Source organism: Hypanus sabinus, chromosome 4 (genome assembly GCF_030144855.1).
Source record: "Hypanus sabinus isolate sHypSab1 chromosome 4, sHypSab1.hap1, whole genome shotgun sequence".
Lineage (NCBI taxonomy): Eukaryota > Metazoa > Chordata > Chondrichthyes > Myliobatiformes > Dasyatidae > Hypanus > Hypanus sabinus.
The window spans coordinates 146994380-147012210 of record NC_082709.1 but is presented as its reverse complement, the minus strand read 5'-3'; the positions used below and the strand labels follow the sequence as shown (position 1 = coordinate 147012210).

The 17831-nt window shown below is 38.5% G+C and overlaps 2 protein-coding genes across 5 annotated transcripts in view; one reads left to right on the top strand and one right to left on the bottom strand.

Moving 5' to 3' along the window:
• Positions 1-520, top strand: part of nme7 (NME/NM23 family member 7) — a 161149-nt gene extending 160629 nt beyond the window's left edge. For all 4 annotated transcript variants that reach the window (XM_059968312.1, XM_059968315.1, XM_059968318.1 and 1 more), the window contains exon 11: positions 298-520. In XM_059968312.1, the coding sequence (XP_059824295.1) occupies positions 298-330 (33 nt within the window). In that variant the 3' untranslated portion in view covers positions 331-520. The remainder of the gene's footprint in view (positions 1-297) is intronic.
• LOC132393283 (sodium/potassium-transporting ATPase subunit beta-1-like) lies at positions 370-13633 on the bottom strand. The gene is made up of 6 exons (XM_059968320.1): positions 13138-13633; positions 11762-11890; positions 10729-10884; positions 6928-7112; positions 6263-6346; positions 370-1441 (listed from the first exon to the last, which is right to left on the bottom strand). Exons 1-6 carry the CDS (start codon positions 13235-13237, stop codon positions 1178-1180), a joined length of 918 nt encoding a protein of 305 aa, XP_059824303.1. The 5' UTR covers positions 13238-13633; the 3' UTR covers positions 370-1177.
• Positions 13634-17831: the final 4198 nt, after the last annotated feature.

Below are 17831 nucleotides of genomic sequence, written 5' to 3'. Positions count from 1 at the left end.
GCTTTTTATCCAGGACCTGACATCACCTTTTGAATGGGGACTACTGTAGTTTGACTAGATATAAAGTAGGACAGACTCAGTGGTCACATTTTGTAGCTGAGCCTTCCATCCTGCACCAATTGCCAGACTAATGCATTTGGTGTTATTTTCCAATGGCTAGATTTAACTGCATAAATGTCAAAGTTAATGCCTAAATATTTCATCTGCAATAAAGAATTGTTTCATATTTGTTTGGCTTTATTAGTGCAATTCAGGAGTACACTGTCATGTACTTAGTTAAACCTTTGTCCTTTACAGGTCCAGTACTTTTTCAAGATTTTGGACAAATGACAAGTCTCAAGTATTAACATCCAGAAAAGTTCACAACAATGGGTTCTTAGATTTTTATTTTTCTGATGCTTTAAATCAGGTGTGGAGCACTATTCTCCAAACAAGTTTACAGATGTTACATTGCACTTGCATTTAACATGAACATCCTACTGCATTGGTTTACTTCAAATAAAGATGATTTTACCAGTGACTTTGGTATCTTTTATACATTACACTTTGCAGAAAAATTGTACAACTGCATAAATATAAAATCTTTCACCAGAACTGGTTAAAGCATTCAAAGACAATGACGTGATGGCTCCAGAAAGTAACTTGACAACCAGACCAAGATCTCAACATAATTCTGTTTCAGCTTCCGATCTAAGTGTAATAAAACCCACCCTGCACTAATGTTGCCAAAAGAAAAAAAGCCTAACCACCCACCTGACAAAAAAAAAGAGTGCAGTATGTTCATACACATGGGTATAACAGAAATGAAGTACCATTGCAATTTTCAGAGTATTTACAACTTGGAAAGCCGTTTGCTTAAAAAACTGCAACATAGCTTGAAAGACCAGTGAATGCACTACAGTACTGTACACTCAAACCCACACGAGGCACAAGGCAGCAATACCCAAAGGACAAACACTGCTACAACATTAGTGGAATTATAATTTACAGTAATGGGCAAACCCATGGCTCAAGTAGTATCATTTACAGTAGAATAAATATGTACTACTATTGCTTTTATTTTACATACCTAGATGCAGAAAGCTAGTGTAAAGCATACAGATTAAGTGTCGGTCCCATATGTATGACAGTTTGTTCAAGACTAATTTGTAATAAGGGGCAAATTCAATTACAGTTATCAGCTTTTAACCTCAAATTTTACTTCAAAACGCCCCTGAGAGCGATCTTTTTCACTATAATCAATGTTCTCACCAAACACTTTACATTCAATGCGCAACTCCGTATTGTATGTGAGGTTGGTAAACTGAATACCAACCAAGGGCTGAAGGTAATTTTTCTGCAGGCGTTTGCCATAGTATGGATAGTACTGTAAAGGAAAGCCAGCAAATCCTCCAAGGCCTAAATATTCCACATTTCCAATTTTGTGTTTGTCTTCGTCTTTCTAAACAAAGAAATAAAAATAAATTCAGTACTTCCTCTTGAATAAATTAGCATACAGGTAGTCAAACTTAATTATTCCAAACTTAAAGTTAGGAAAGGCAGAGCATTAAATAAGATGGAAACAAAATGCATGGATGAGTTTTTCATTGACAAATACTGCTCTTCCCTCTGATATCTACAGAAAACACAATGAATGTCAATTTATTAGCTCAACAGAGTAGCACCTGCTATAGTCAGCCAATGTAAAATTCCACAAGAGTACACTAATAATTGTTTGTTGCACATTGTGGCTGAAAGCATCGATGAATATCATAGCCATTCAAACTTTCCACCGACCCTGGCAACCACTTTTATCAGCCCAGAGATGGACTCAATGGCTCTCAAAAATAATCAAAATCTGGCTAGTACAACTGCATACCTTCACTGAGCCAACTGCTGAACTGTGGAAGGCAGGTTCCCTCCACTCAGTTCACCACAGGCCACAGGACAATGAAAGACTGCCTTCATCATTTCTATCACTGGCCATATCAGCAGTCACTCGCAACAGGTATGCACACATCAGGACAGAAATCAGCCAGAATTTTGAGCAAGTTCCTCTCAGGGTCTCTTTGTAAGCAATTGAAGTTATCAAATATTGCAACTGGAAAGTGAAGGACATGTTAACCATTCACAACTACATGATCAATTTCACTGCAGCAGGAATCTTCAAAGGCAGCAGGTGTAATGGTCAAATGGATTTAAGGGTGCTGCATCAGCTAAAAGTGGCATCATAAATTCAGTCTACGAAGTCAAAAACTTTACCATGGCCTTTAGTTTTCAGCATCATTCACAACCCAAGGAATCTTTGCCCAAGAGACTAGATATTTCAATACTAGCAGATAAATGATTAATTAGATTAATTATGATCTGAAGCATGTTTGTGGCTGGATTTGTACAACTAAATAATAATTACAGAAACAGTAACAGAGCATGAACTGATGAATTTTGATAAAAACAATGCTCATTAAAGGAAATGCCTGTAAAAATCCAAAGTTTCCATTCCCACTATAAAAACATTGTTTGACTTGTCTTAGTTATGTGGTTTAGTCTATATGTTGGGACAAATCAGAAGATGAGATTATATCCCTCAGTATAACCCTGAATGTTATGAATGATAGTTCTGACATCTTGTCCGTCAACTCAATGAAATCTGGAAGCATTACTGCATTTGTGGCCGGCTGAGAAGTCAGACAAACTGGCATCAATTGTTCTTCAAAGGACGGAATAGCAACAGTCTGTCTGGCTTATTAAAAAAAAAATCAACATTCTGGTGCTGGGGTGGCAATGGCAAAAAGAGTGAAAATGTGTGACACAAAAGTAGTATGAACTTCCAAAGTATGGAGAGTGCATTATTCAATAAAATGAGGTTAACAGGGTCACCTATCAAACTGATCTGCACTACATTGCTCAAAACACCATTCCTCAATAATCCCAGTGATTCTCCTCCAAATTATTCATCCTCAAAAAAGGAGAGCAAATGATACTTGAGGTGTGCCTTCAAGGCTCTGTAAAGTTGCAGCATAGCCTATCTGTACTCTGTTTTGCAAAGGAGCAAACAGCCCCTGTACCTCATAATTATAGCTTTAACTGCATCTAGCTGTTTTCTTTTGAATCCAAAATGCCATTTTGTCATCTCTTTTTAACAATATTCTGCTTTCCAGTTATATTGAATAACCAGATAATTCCCAACTACTTCTATTTCTTCTCATTTATTAATTAAAAGCTTACACAATGTAGACTTCCTACCATCTTTGTAACTTCATCACAAAATTGAAAACAGAGGTAGCAGGGTAGAGCTAACAAGAGCTGCTGTTATACCAGTGACCTGGGTTCAATTTTAACATCAGTTTTCTTGTTTGCAGAGTATGCATCTTCTATGACCTCATGGGTTTCCTGCAGGCATTCTGGTTTCTTATACTCGAGGCTGTTAGGTTAGCTACTGCATATCACCCCACTGAGAGTGGTCGAATAGGGAGCAACTGATGGAAGTGTTGGTGTAAATGGGTGGTTGATGATCAGTGTGGATCCCATGGGCAAAAGGCTTTTACAACACTTGCCTTAGCACTAATCCCGGTGGCACCCACTATATATGGCTTGCAACCTGGAAACTGTTCTCAGTTTACTAACAATCCCTGACCCACTGCTAGAAGCCTCAAAATCATGCAAAAACTTGTCACTTTATCAAACATCCTTGAAATACAAATATGTATATCCACCCACATCTCTTCAAATTTGTCGAACATGCATTTCTTTTCAGAAAGTCTGAATATATTATGTTTTGCTAATACATTAATAGATTCCAGCATTTCCCCAATATCAGATATTATACTAATTGTCTATAGTTTCCCAGTCTTTCTTCCTTTCTTGAAATAGGGATGTCATTTTACTGTTTTTAAGGTGTAGACTATCAAGTCAAGGGAGCATTAATGCTCAGTCCCATTAGCTAGTCTTGTACTTTTCCTCCTCTGGTAATTTCTTGCCTCGCTGTTTCTATCATCACCCTGATTTTCTTTTTTTTTAATTTATTTTTATTGAATTTTCAATAGGTTACAGAATAGAAAGAAATATCAGCCCTCCCCCCTGACATGTCCTGATATATATGAAAAAGAAAAAAGAAAGAAAAAAGTAAGAAAGTGCCCGGATATTGGAAGATCCCCACATGCTCCATAGAGTTCAAAATAGCTTTAATACATAAATTTCTTTCTTTCCCCAGATGACCAACAATTTTATCTTCGGAACAGCTATATATTTAATTCTATCTTTTGTAAATAAGGGTGCCAAATTTTCAGAAATATATCATATTTCTTAAATTACAAGTAATTTTTTCAAGTGGAATGCAACTAAAAATTTCATTCTTCCAACGATCTATACTTAAATATAAATCCAATTTCCAAGTAACTGCAACAGCCTTTTTGGCTACTGACAATGCAATTTTTATGAATTCTTTCTGATATTTGTTCCAATTTGGGTTTCAGTTTTAACACTTCAATATCACCTAGTAAAAATAATATTGAGTTGTGTGGAAGTTGTGTTCCAATAATTTGTTCCAGTAAAACTCACCACCCTGATTTTCTACTAATATATGGATGTCAACCTTCCAGGAAATATCTGACAGAGGGAGAATTTCATTTTATGGAATAAGACTCTAGAGTTTATTCCAAAGAGATGTGAATGATGAATCAATTAATATTGACAAAGATGAATTTTAAAATGGAAATAAAAATAAGGGTTACAATGATAGGATAGAAAATCTGATTTGCCATGAAAATGCACAGTAGTACAGGTAAAAAGGGCAGTGACACAAGAGGCTGCAGATGCTGGACATCTTGAGCAACACACAAAATGCAGGAACAAACCAGGTCACACAGCATCTACGGAGGGAAATAAACAATTGATATTTCAGGCCAAGACACTTCATCAGAACTAGAAGGGGACAGAAGCCAAAATAAAGTGTAGGGAGTGGGGAGAGAAGGAGTACAAGCTGGCAGGTTACAGGTGAATTCAATAGAGGGTAGGTAGGTGCGTGGCAGAGGAGTTTGAAGGAATGATGTGGGAAGCTAGGCGGTTATTAGTGGAAGAGGCAAAGGGCTGAAGGAACTTGACAGAACAACTGAGTATGGAAGGAGGCGAGGAACCAGATGGAGGTAATGGGCAGGTCACGATAGCAGGGGACAGTAAGGGAAGGGATGAAAGGCTACCAGAATGAGGACAAACATAGGTAAGAGAGTACCACCTACTCCATGTGGGTGTTCTCCAAACCTGATGGCATGAACAATTTCTCTTCCAGCAAACCCACACCCCAGTCCCCCCCCCCCTCATTCTGGCAGCTCTCTCACCCCTTCTCTTCCCACTCTCATGACCCCATAACCTGTCCATCACTTCCCTCTGGTTCCCCACCCTTTTATTCCAGTCCACTATCAGATTTCTTGTTATTCAGCCTTTTACCTCTTCCACCTACACATTACAGCTTCTCACATCATTCTATTTCATTCCGCCCTCTCCTTCATGTCAGGTTATATCCCCTCACCACCTTCTTATTCTGGCTTCTACCCCCTTGCTTTTCAATCCTGATGAAGGATCTCGGACCAAAACGTCAACTGTTCCATTTCCTGTCATTGATGCCACCTGACCTGCTGAGTTCCTCCAGCATTTTCTGTCATTGGAAGGGCAGCTCACTCCTGTTCCTACTTCCTTCAATCCTCCAGAGGATGATAGTGGAAGATAAGAATATGAGAGGACAAATTGAAATTAATCAAGGAGGAAAAAACAGAAATTCCTGATCAAGAATTACAAATATTGGCATGTGTTTGTGATTTTAAATAGTCAAACTACGGCAAAAGTGCCAATTTGTATTTATCCTGTACTTTAAAAAAACACTCCAATTGCTTTGTAGCCCATCATATACTTCTTAAAAGCACACTAATACAGTGTGAATAATGGCAACAAATTTGCCCAATAAAATCTCGTAAGGATAATACAATTTTAAATGAAACTAAATGAAAGAACAAGGTCTGTAAGATACTTATTAGATATTAGCCAACTGGCAGTTTGAAATCCAATTGTTCAATAAGGATCAAAAGGCAAACAGCAACTAATCAAAACAGATTTACTGTGCTTTTCATTTTGATGTAAGGAACACTGATATATCCAAGAGGTTACTGCACTGTTGCCTCTCCAGAAATACACATGTTGAGAAAATAATGCTTGTTAGCCAGCAGTTACTGTAGCCATTTGTATATCTAAATAGCAGTTTTTCTATGAATGCTTCAAAGTTATAACGTACCTTTGCTGCACAATGAATAGGAATAATATGTGAATTATAACTTGCTTGCAGTGGTCCAGGGAGATCAGTGTTATTTTTTGGAGGCTAGAAGAAAAAATTCAGTAACCAATCGCATCCACTTAATATTTCACAATTTCATACTGTTAAAACTGTTCACTGGTATAAATAATTCTGATTATAGAAGTTTATTTTAATGCAATGAAAAGGAGAGCAATATTACATCAGCAGAAAATGCAGGTTAATCCACACTACTTTGCATGTACAACAATGTGCCTTTGTATTCTTTGTTGAAATCAAGAATCTTTATTTGCATACAAATTTATAGAAGCTTCAATCCACCAAATATTTAATATTTTTCTCTGCACCAGCATATCAGCAATAAAAATAATCCTGAATAATCAGAATTTAAATACCAAATATTTTTACCTTGCCAAATTGAGATAAAATGGAGTATTATAAGTAAACTTCCCTAGCAAAAGCAACAGAAACTTCATTCGATCTTTCTTTGGTAATGTAGTTTGCAATTATAATTTTGGATTACTATAAATATAGAATGTTGAATTGTATGTCCTATTTGAAACCCATTCTAAATGCTACAGTGCAAAAAAGTCCCACAAATCATGCAGCAAGTTTATGTATTTTGTTTTTATTTAAAAGACTGGTACCTTAGGATAGAAACCAACGATCCTGTTGAGCTTTGCAATGACGCAGGGTTTGCCTTCTCCATAGCCATAAGTAGGATCATCAATTCCAGAACAATTTTTAAGCCACTGGCGCAAAAATCTGCAAACACTTTTCATCCCGTCTGAATTATCTATTGGGCCTCTATATTTGTAACCTGTAGGAGTTTCTAAAGGAACAGATATTGTACAATTACGAATACAATTTACAACAGTAACAAGGCACACTACCAAAATACATTAAAACAAAATCAAAACTTGGAAAACACTTAATTGCAGACTATTATTGAACGCCCCCTTTTCCTTACCCAAAAAGGAAAAAACCATCATGAAGCATTGATGTTAAGGACATCTTCAAGCAGCTGTACTTCAAGAAGGCAGCATTAATCATTAAGGACCTTCACCACCCTGTTCCTGTTACCATCAGGGAGAAGGGACAGGAGCCTGAAGACCCACACTCTACAATTCAGGAACACCTTTCTCTGCCCCGTCAGATTTCTGAATGGTCCCTGGACACTACATCGTTACTCTTTTTTTAGCCATTGCTTTTGTGATTTATAGTAATTGTGTCTTTACACCGTACTTGTGTTGCAAACATGTTTCACACTATAAAAGAAGTTTATTATCTGGAACTGCACCTTATTCAAAAAAAAAAGTGTTGTACTTAAGTGTAGTAAATGAATTTATTCCTCTACCTTAGGGGGGGGGTGGGGAATCAAACTGAAAAACTAAAGCTGCCTAAAAGCAGCAAGCAACCTACAATGAAGTTAAAAACATTTGGCTCAGAAAACAAAAATATTAAGTTGATTGTGATGACTGACTTAGTAGAAATCATTACCATTTCATTATTTGGAAATTAGGGACTGGAAAGAGGATTATGGATGATAAAACCTGTAGAGACAGATTTACTAAATATTTGGATCCTATTAAGCAGCAAATATCAATGTGCTTTACTTGCTGGCATTTACATTTAGTCACACTTCACAGCTAATTAGCAAACCATTGGATAAGCTAGAACTAAACTGAAATCACAAAATACAACATTTAATAAGTACCAGAATCAAATTGCCTGAACTTAATGATGAATCTCACAATTATAACCGATTTTTGGAAAAAATGGCACAGCAATTTCTCCTTAATGTCACTGTGAACCATGTGTTGCAATTACCAATTAAATTTGCCATATTAGGTTTATCATCTTATGTAGTTTTTCCCCCTTGGTTATCTGTAAAACTTCAATTCTACAAACAAAAAAGCTTAATTCTTAATTTTAAAAAGTTACTTTTTACTCTACTCCATTCAATCTTTCCTGCAGTTTGATTTGATTAATACACTATTTCCACATTTCAGCTTTGCCTCAATCTTTAAATCTTCTTGGTTAAGAGGTTCAGGTGATGGCCTAATTTGTCACCTGAACACCTTTTAACATCTTCCTCTTCCATGGCATGATTTTACATACTCTTCCTTCAGTACATACAAGCTAAAATGCCAAATTACAATATGCCCTGCTTTAGTTAAAAAAAAAGGCCAAAAAGATTTTTTAAAAATCACTTCCCTCCAGTGTGTTTTACAGAATAAAGCATTAGATAACTGCAAGGAAATAACTACTGATGTCCACCAGAACAATTCTTCAGTATTCAAAAGCTCTCAATTACACTTAATTCTTGGTGGTATATAATAACGCTGTTCAGAGGGAATGAGCAATTCTAACACGAGATCACCTTACTTAACACTAAAAGGCGACAAACAGGTTTTCAGTCCATTCTTCTGATAAACAGGACTGGAAGGCTGGCACACTTCCAGTAACTGTGAAAGTGAATATACGTTCACCCAGATTCTGACTTGTGGATAGATCCTGCCAGAATACTCTGCCCACAAAAAGGATGCCTGTTTCCATTGGAAGTTTTCAGATTTTTGCTAATAGAAGATGTGGTGGGAGTAACAGGGCAAAGATGATAAGCTCACTAAAAAGTTCTAAGTATAAATTTTTATCAATGTATACTATATGCAACCTTAAGATTCGTCTCCTTACATACAGCCACAATACAAAGAAACCCAATAAAACTCCGTTCCAAAAATGCCAAACACTAGATTGTGCTTTTAAGATTTATTTTTGCATTACACCTTTTCAGAAGTGGTATGTGCATACTTGACAGTGTAAGACTACTAGCAAAGAATATCAGAATATGAAAGAAAAAGTGATTGTCAAAGCCTCAGGCCAGCATGATATTGGGTATCATTTGGTAAATTTTTGTTTTTGGTAATTAGATGTTTTCCTGGTAGCTCTTTTTAAAAGAAATATCACTGACACCAATTAAACATTTGAAAACTGAAATACAAAAGGATCATATTAATGCTTAATGGACAAAATAAAAAGTACAAATTCCAAAAGTTAAAAGTAATTCAGATTTTGTTGTGCCTTCATGATCATGTCATCCATCTATTACTTCCAAAAACAGTAATCACTAAATTAAACTTTACCTTTATTGTGATACAAGGATTAAATGCTAGTTTGACAGGAGACAATAGCGTCAGAAACAGGTCAAACAGGATCTCAGTTTAAAAACCAAAAAACTTTAATTTGAATTGAACTGTAATAATGCACCTGGCCACATAAATAGCTGTGATTTTGCAATCAACAGTTGTTTATTACATTTACAATTCCCACACTAGGGATTTTGTACTTAACACTTGGAGCAAGTGAAAATTAATTTTAAAGCACATCCCCCTCTACAGGCATTGTGGAAAATGTAAACAGGACAATTCTGCACACCCAATGGAACCAATAAGCATTGATTAAAACAGTACGGATTCCAAAGTACAGGTGTAAATTGGTTATTTTTTAAAATCCCAAATCAGCAAAGTTAGAAGGAATGACACATGTGAGAAAGAACCCCACCCCTAAAATCTCCAACAATAATTGAAATCTTAAGAAATTATACTTGAAATAACTCATTTTCAGTACTGGAGGTGGGAATGTAGTGCCACCATTACCCTGCTTTTAAAACTCTAGCTGAAGTTGTTTCTCTATTAGTGGTTTCAAATTGATAAAGACTTAAAACACCATGTGAATTTCATTGAGCTTAGGGTGACTGTATAATCCTAAAATTCACAAAGTTAATCAAAACCAAATGTGCTAATTTTAAGAAAAACCACCTCTACAATTCTCCAGACTTATTCTGAGAATGCCAAATGCCATTAGAATGCATAGGTAAAACACTAATACAGTTCAGAGCTCACGTGGGAATGCAGTTGTGCACAGGAAAGAGAAAACTTCACCCCTGAGAACAGAGTGGATGAAGTGCAGTTAGAAGGGAAATGGAGAGGGCTAAAGACATTATATGCTGATGTTGTCGCGATAATTACAGGCCAACACCAATATTCAGTTGCATTAAAGTGACTGGGCAAATTATATTTTGTTAAATAAGCTAAAGGCTTTGTTTTCTAAAAAAAAATCAACTCAATGAGTAAGAAACATCAGGAAAGTCAAGAAGTCTTGCCCATGCTCCAGAAATAACAAAATAAAATTCATACTTAATTGAAGCTTTAAAAGACAATATTTATAATTTGTTATGATAAAGGTGAACAGTAGCCCAAGTAAAAAGCTGTTGTTTAGACTGAACTGGCATTAAAATAATCAATCCTCTTACCAGCAAGTTTGATGCTATTTAATTTAGTATTGAATCAGTTATCCAGAACACCATGCTTTCGGTGTTCATATTATTTCTCAGTACATTGTCAAGACAAATGATTTTCGATGTTGTCATACACTGCTCCTAAACTTACCGCCACAGTCTTCAAAAGGATTGAGGCCACCTTGACTTGATTCATTGTAATGCTTCAAAAGTTTGTTCAAACCAGACACATATTTTTCATAGGAGCTGGGGTTTGAAACACTAAAGGAAATTTCTGTTTTTGGACTATACGGAGTATGCGATAGACCTAAAAATGAAAATTAAATTTAAAGACAATAAATTTACTGAATCAACCATGTATTCACTTTTAAAAGAAATTAAGTCGAGCAATGGTTATACACATTACTAAACGCTGGTTGAGATTGCAACTGCAAAACTCAAGTCACTTAAACAGCTGGATAGAAGAGATCTACCAGAATTTGGAACATTACAAAGTATGCAAATAAAGCTGAACCTTGTTTTAGTGTTCCTGTTTTATAAAAAAACTATTTACAGAGAAGACCTGCAATTATATTGTGTGCAAACATCAGAAATAGCTTTGTGGCTCAAAATAATGCACTGTTTGCATAACAACGCAGAGCATCTAGGGCAATTACACCTCAGGACTGCTGGACTTTTGAAAACAAAGTGGTGCTTTATGCAATAAACGAAATACATTGTGGTGCAGATTACACAAGTAGACTTGAAGCATAAGAGCCTCTTTATGGACTTCAATATCAAAAATATAGTACAGTACAAACCACGGTGGCATAGCAGAATGTTACAAGACCAAATGAACATGAGTGAATATGATGTTCTTTTAAGCAGCTATTCGTTTTTAATGCAATCCTGTTAAATAGAACAATTCAAACAAGTGGGAAAAAAATCTCAAATTTATACAGGCAGGTTTGGATGGAACTATTTTAGTTATATTGAATACACAGGTAAGTGACCTTACCAGTTGCCCCAAGAATGTGGTACTGTAACATGCAGCCTCTTAAAAAAAATTCCAACGTATAAGCAAGCGCTCGAATGCGTTTAAATAATTCGCACAAATAAATCCCAATCATACTATAATCAATTCCCATTACACTTGACCACATCTTCTACCCCTTTACAGGTTTAAGAATACAGAATCAATATACCTGGTGGTGCAACTCTGTCCTGATATTTTGGTTCATAATCACTGATAGTAAGTAGCATTACTTCAATGGTTCCGATGAAGATTCCAGCCAGGCAGCCGTAAAAGATCAAGTAGAATAAAAGTATCTTGACTACAGGATGAATGATACAGAAAACGATGTTATTCTCTAAAGTTATAGTTGCAGAATGGTTAGTGGCATCAAATGGCTAAAGGCGATTCGTTGTCCATGACAACTAAGCTCGGCCTCACTTTTCCTGTGGATGCGGTCTTATCGCGATGCGATGTGAAGTTATTATTCAAGGGTGGGACGGGTTAGGAGGACACGATGGTACCGGCCCATGCTGATTTCTTCCTCTAAAATTCACGCGGCCTATTTTTGAGCACCAAGGTTCAACGACTGCGTTTCAAAGAATTGAGAGAAATTTCAAATAACAGGGGAGAGGACTTGGGCCAAAATTAATTAACTTAGGCACGACTGCGGAATGCTCATCAGTATATAAAAATGAAAGCTCGAAAACGGGAATTAATTTTAAAACTATCGTACTACTAAGATGGTGTTTCCTTGTAACAACCCCCCCCCCCCCCAATGCTGTATTATCTGACTCCATGGGAGTGTCGGACTCCCGCCTGGGTGAACAGGGTGGATCCAGCACACCAGTTAACCATTGGTTGCTAAGAGATGAAATCCCTCCCGACCCTCCTAGTCAGGCACATCTACCCCCAGCACCACCCCCGTCTCCCTTCGGGGAGGGGATGGGGAATTCCCCCGCCACCCGGTGTGTTCGCACCAATTCCGGGTTGCGGCTGCCATGTGGGGTTCGGCCGAGCCCGCCACCTTGAATAACCTTGGGACTGTGAAACCGGCGGCGCTGAAACTTTCCGCTCTCCCCACCGGGCGTCTGTCCCTGGCACCCCCGGCCCCCGATCACACGTCGTCGCCAACAACCGTGGTCCCAGACTCGCGGTTTTTATGGAAACGGCGACCACGTACTCGCGACGCGGCTCGGCCGGGCTCCTTATCCCCCCGCACACAATGTCCTTCACATTGACTTTTATTTGCCTCTGAACACACGCCCGGCAGTCACGCATGCTACAGGAAGGCGGAAGCCGGTGCCATTAACTGCTTCTCGCTCATACGCACCATTTTACACACACGCTTTTGTCTAAAATCGGCCGAAGTCACCCTCGCACCATGGGGACACTTTCCTAAAAAAACTGATTACTCGCAGACTACCCACAGGCAACATCCAGCAGCGTTTAACGCGGACCACGAACAACTATACAAATGTATTTTTTTGTACGGGGAGTGGAGGGGGCGAGGCATAAAAACAAGTCCGGTTATTGGCGAGACGGAGAAACGAGCCGGCGGCTACTTACACCAGCTACCACCGGTCCTGCCCAAAAACTGCTTCTTCTCGGAATCCCAGAGGAATTTCTTCCATCCTCCACCATCGTCCGTGGACTTTTCTCTGGCCATCGTCGCTCGGTTCGCTGGCGGCTGCGGCGAGATCACAAGTCGAGTTTCTTTTTAAAAAGATGATTTACAATCGTCTTCCCCTCGGTGCAGGCTGGCCCTCACCTCAAGCAGCGGCGGCGATGCAGTTTTTTAAAAAAACACGGAAAACGACGGTTGGAAGGCGCTCTCTCGAGGCGGCGTCTCCGGCGGGCTCGGCTGCCGTCCGTGCCCCGCTGAAGCGCCAGGTAGTGTTTCTTCACAGAGGGGAGGTTAAACCAGATGCCCCCCTATCCGCAGAGGTGGTAGCCAGGTAGAGGGAGTGGACAGGGGGAGGTCCGAGGAAGCGTGGTGAAGGACAGTGGAAGCTCCAGGTGAGAGGAGTTTCGAGGAAGGTAAAGGACTGCACGGCCCTGGATTTTATCGGCTCCAGCTCCGCCTCGCCGAGCTAATGAGTCGCTCGGCCAGGGAGGCCGGGCGCCAGCCAATCAGCGGCGAGCCGCCTCGGTGACGTCGCAAGCCCCCCCCCCCCCCCGAGGTGAGCGCGCCGGCCGGGCCCGCCCTCCGGAGAGCGGCTGAATGGGGAACGGGCCGAGCGCTGTTGCCACAAGGACAGCTCGCAAAGTGCTGATTTATTACAGCTTTTTTAAAAAACGCACACACTGGCAAAAGGGGGGGGGGGGGGAGAAAAACCAAGTCTGGAGTCTAAACTTGTAAAAAGCTTTTCCCATGACCACAACAACTTAACATTAAAATTCCCTTCTGGTGAACGACTGTAACATAGTGGAATCTTATCATTCAGTCAGCGTCCTTTAATAATGTGATTTGTGTACCTTCTTATTACATCTTCGAGAATCGTATTCCCGTTGTTAACTATGCGCCGAAATGAGAATAAGACTCCACTCTCCCTTTTGTTAGGGAAAGGTTAATGTACTCGTCTCAGACTGCCCGGCCATGAAGCCTTTAAAGTTTAGCCTCAGCCCCGTAATTATATCGCAGATATTCAAGGTATATTTTTCCCTAATAAAGCTGAACTTGAAATGCTGACATTAATTTCTGTTATATTTCATCAGCAACGGATAATTTATAGGAAACACTGAATTGAGAAAAATAGGTTGTTTGATCCTTTCGAATACGAACTAAAAATATCGCTCTTCCTAGAGATTAGATGCCAGCGAGGTAAACAGGCCAGCAAGCACAAGTCACGACTTTTCAGGCGGAGAGAAAAGGCTCTAAAAATCCCACGATAGGAAAAAAGAGTCACGCTTCCTGATCAGCTTCGGTCCTGCCCTTTCGTGTTTGCCCTTCAAAAAACTTACAGACCTAGAGCACGTGATTGATGCAGCTTCCGGGGGAAAAATACACGTAAAAATCACTTTCATATTTATACTCGGCTTCTGGGCCTATCAAACGGTTTATAAATCCTTAAAGTAAAACGACTGGAGAGAAACTAATGTGCCCTTCAGATTAATGTAACTTGGACAAAGCAACGGAAAGTTACCCTTATCAGATAGAAAAGGTTTAGTTCGAAGTATGTAAACGTTCCCATCATATAGACAATGTGATTCTAATAACCTTCATTGAGATTAGTTATTAAACCAAAATATTTTGTCATGTTGGAGTTAATTACAAGGGCAGCATGAATGGACGGTATAAATGCAGTCTTCGGGTTTAGTCATTAAATTATATAAACAACAGCACCAAGCACCTCTAGATTTTCTGTTTATTTATAAAATATACCAGCATATGAGCAACCTCCTGTGATGACGCATTTATGCTGCAACAGTATTTCGAAGCACAAGCACAACTACTAACAAAGGGTAACAACTTAAACAGCAGTCAAATGTAAAAGTTTGATTTTACTGATTTGGAGTATAGGTCTTATAGACCGTACTGTAAATTATACATTGTAGCGTGGACTTCTTTTAACCGTACTATTCACAGTGAAGCAGTACACTTTCTCGTCTATCCATTTCCTCATGTTATCAGGTTGGTGAGGTGGGGTGGGGTATGTAGTGGTAAAGTGATAAATGGAGGTTAGATGTCTCTAGGCAACTGGGGTTGCCAGTGCTCACTGCCACTGCAGTTTCAGTTTTGCTCCTTGTCTCTCCAGCTAGATTTTGATGCCTGCAGCAATGTGTCAGAATGCAGGTCAATGGATTGTCACCAATAATCGTTTTGAAAAAGATCAAAGTATGTGAAGCTAGACGTGACAATAAATGACTGACTGAGCAAATCAAGTTTATCTGAAATCATTTTGTTAGCTCTGCTGAAATGAGTGAACATTCCATATAATGTTGAAAATGTGACTGCGATATCCTTAAGCATCTATGGCAAGTTATACAAGACCATTAGATTTAGGAGCAGAATTAGGCCATTTGGCCCATCAAATCTGCTCTGCCTTTTCGTCATGGCTCCTCCATTTTTCCTCTCAGCCCAAATCTCCTACCTTCCCCATGCCCCCCCCCCACAGTATTTCAATATTGTGAATCTATTATTTGATTGAAAAAAGATTTAATTGTGCAATTTTTCATCTGTATCACAAACAACATGAGCATCCATAAATCATAAGGACACTGGAAGAAAATCCCTAAAATTTACCTTCCAGAGTCCTTTTAGTATAAGTGTAAAAGTTTCACACACTTAAATTTATTCTATATTTTGCAACAGGTTAAAGGTATTTCTGTAATACAATAGGGTAGCTATTTGATGATTTCAGCATTAGGATCAAGTCAGTTTAGCACTTCCTTATTTTAATAGACAGCAACAGATAAGAAATGAATCAGGGACTCTAACCATTAAACTAATTCTTATTAAACTTGGTGTCAGGAACACAAATTTGTAAAATAAAACATTAAAAAAATTATGAAAAGGCCTGCTTGTAACCCTATCTAAAGAGAATATGTAGCCATATGCCTGACAAAAGAAGATTTTCTGTTTTCACACCTCAGAGGTTAATGCTCAGGAATCAATCATTCCTACTTCATATCTTATTTGGATTATGATTATTTTCACTCTTATCATTGTATACATTTCAAGGCACATCATAGGAGTGCCATCATTGACATCAGCCATTGAAGCAGTTTTAGAGGAGTTGGCTGAAGCTTAATTGAAAGACGTGTTAAGGGGCACCTTGACGAAGAACAAAAGGAAGAGAGGAAAGCTGTTTGAAGCAAGGAATCCTAGAGATTAGGGCCTTTGCAGATTAAAGGATGATTACTGGTGGTGGAGCCATTACATTTGCAATGCATGAGTCCAGAAAAGGAGGAGAACGGATATCTCGTATGATTGTGCAACTAAGGAGGGGTGAAGTCAAGAGAGCATTGGAAAACATTTTAAAATTAAGGGCTTCTTAATCTGAAATCATTGCAGGTCATGGATCATGAATATATCGGAGGGACAGTATTTAATGTGAGCATGGACATAACAGCACTTTCAATAGCCTCTGCTTTTATAACAATAGATTGTAAGGCCAAAATAGGTTAGGAATGGATTGGAATAGCCTTCTAGTGGTAACACAGGCATGGAGAAATATTTCAAAAGCACATAATCTGAGATCAGGACATGCACAGCCTATGTTAGGAATGTGGAAATAAGGTACCCTAGTGATGATGTGAACATGCGTTTAAGAGCACAACTGTGTGTCAAACACTTACAAGGTTTGTGGCATTGAAACATGTCAAAAGATTTCTCTTACATTTGGAACATTTGAAAATAATAGAATTTTAGTTGAGTAATCAAAGTGAAAGTCAAGTTTATTGTCATATGTCATATGCACATGTGCCCTGATGGAATGAAAAAAATTGCAGTAGCATCACAGGCACATAAAAATGTAAACTAAGCATAATTTATGCATGTTTAACAGGAAAAACAGCAATCTATTCACATTACTGTTTAACATTTCCTGCCTTTTTCAAATAATTTTATTTTCATTTTTCACAATTAACCCAGCCCTAGCAATTTTATAAAAATTTTGGGATTACAAGAAACTCTTTTTTTTGGGAGTTCTTAACCCAGGCATTTATCTTTGCAAGTTCAAATTTGCTTGCCAATCAAGATGGCTTGATAACTCAAGCCGGAAAATTGATCAGTTTTTTATCCCAGCCACTAGATGGAGGATCTTTCCAGAGTGGAATGTTGAACATGTAACTTAACAAAAGCAGGCATAAGTTATTGGGTTTTTTTTAAATGCATCTCCATCAGCTGATCAGGCAGAAGATTATAGGACAATAAGTTATAGAATTCTCTAAAGTTCAGCTGCTCTTCTTACTTCTCAAGGAAGCTTTATGGGGAACTGAGAATAAAGATTAAATAAAACTAGTTGTGGCAATGGAAATAAAAGACCATAAGATATAGGAGCAGAATTAGGCAATTTGGCCCATTGAGTCTGCTCTGCCATGTCGTCATGGCTGATCCATTATTCCTCTCAGCCCCTGTCTCCTACCCTCTCCCTAGATCCCTACGTGCTTTGACCTAACAAGGGAATATGGAGGGAAGGCAGGAGATTGGGACTGAGAGGAACAATAGATCAGCCATGTTGAAATGCCGGGGCAGACTCGATGTCCCAAATAGCCCATTTGTGCTTCTATACCTTATGGTCATATATTTCCATTGTCAC

Bases quoted from the DNA above. Each gene is read 5' to 3' on its own strand.
- LOC132393283 (XM_059968320.1), bottom strand. From the start codon at position 13,237: ATGGCCAGAGAAAAGTCCACGGACGATGGTGGAGGATGGAAGAAATTC. The intron at 10,885-11,761 runs GTATATTGATTC...TTTCATTTTTAG, and splicing joins GGACAGAGTTGCACCACCAG to GTCTATCGCATACTCCGTAT. The intron at 1,442-6,262 runs GTACGTTATAAC...TTCTTTGTTTAG, and splicing joins CTATTCATTGTGCAGCAAAG to AAAGACGAAGACAAACACAA.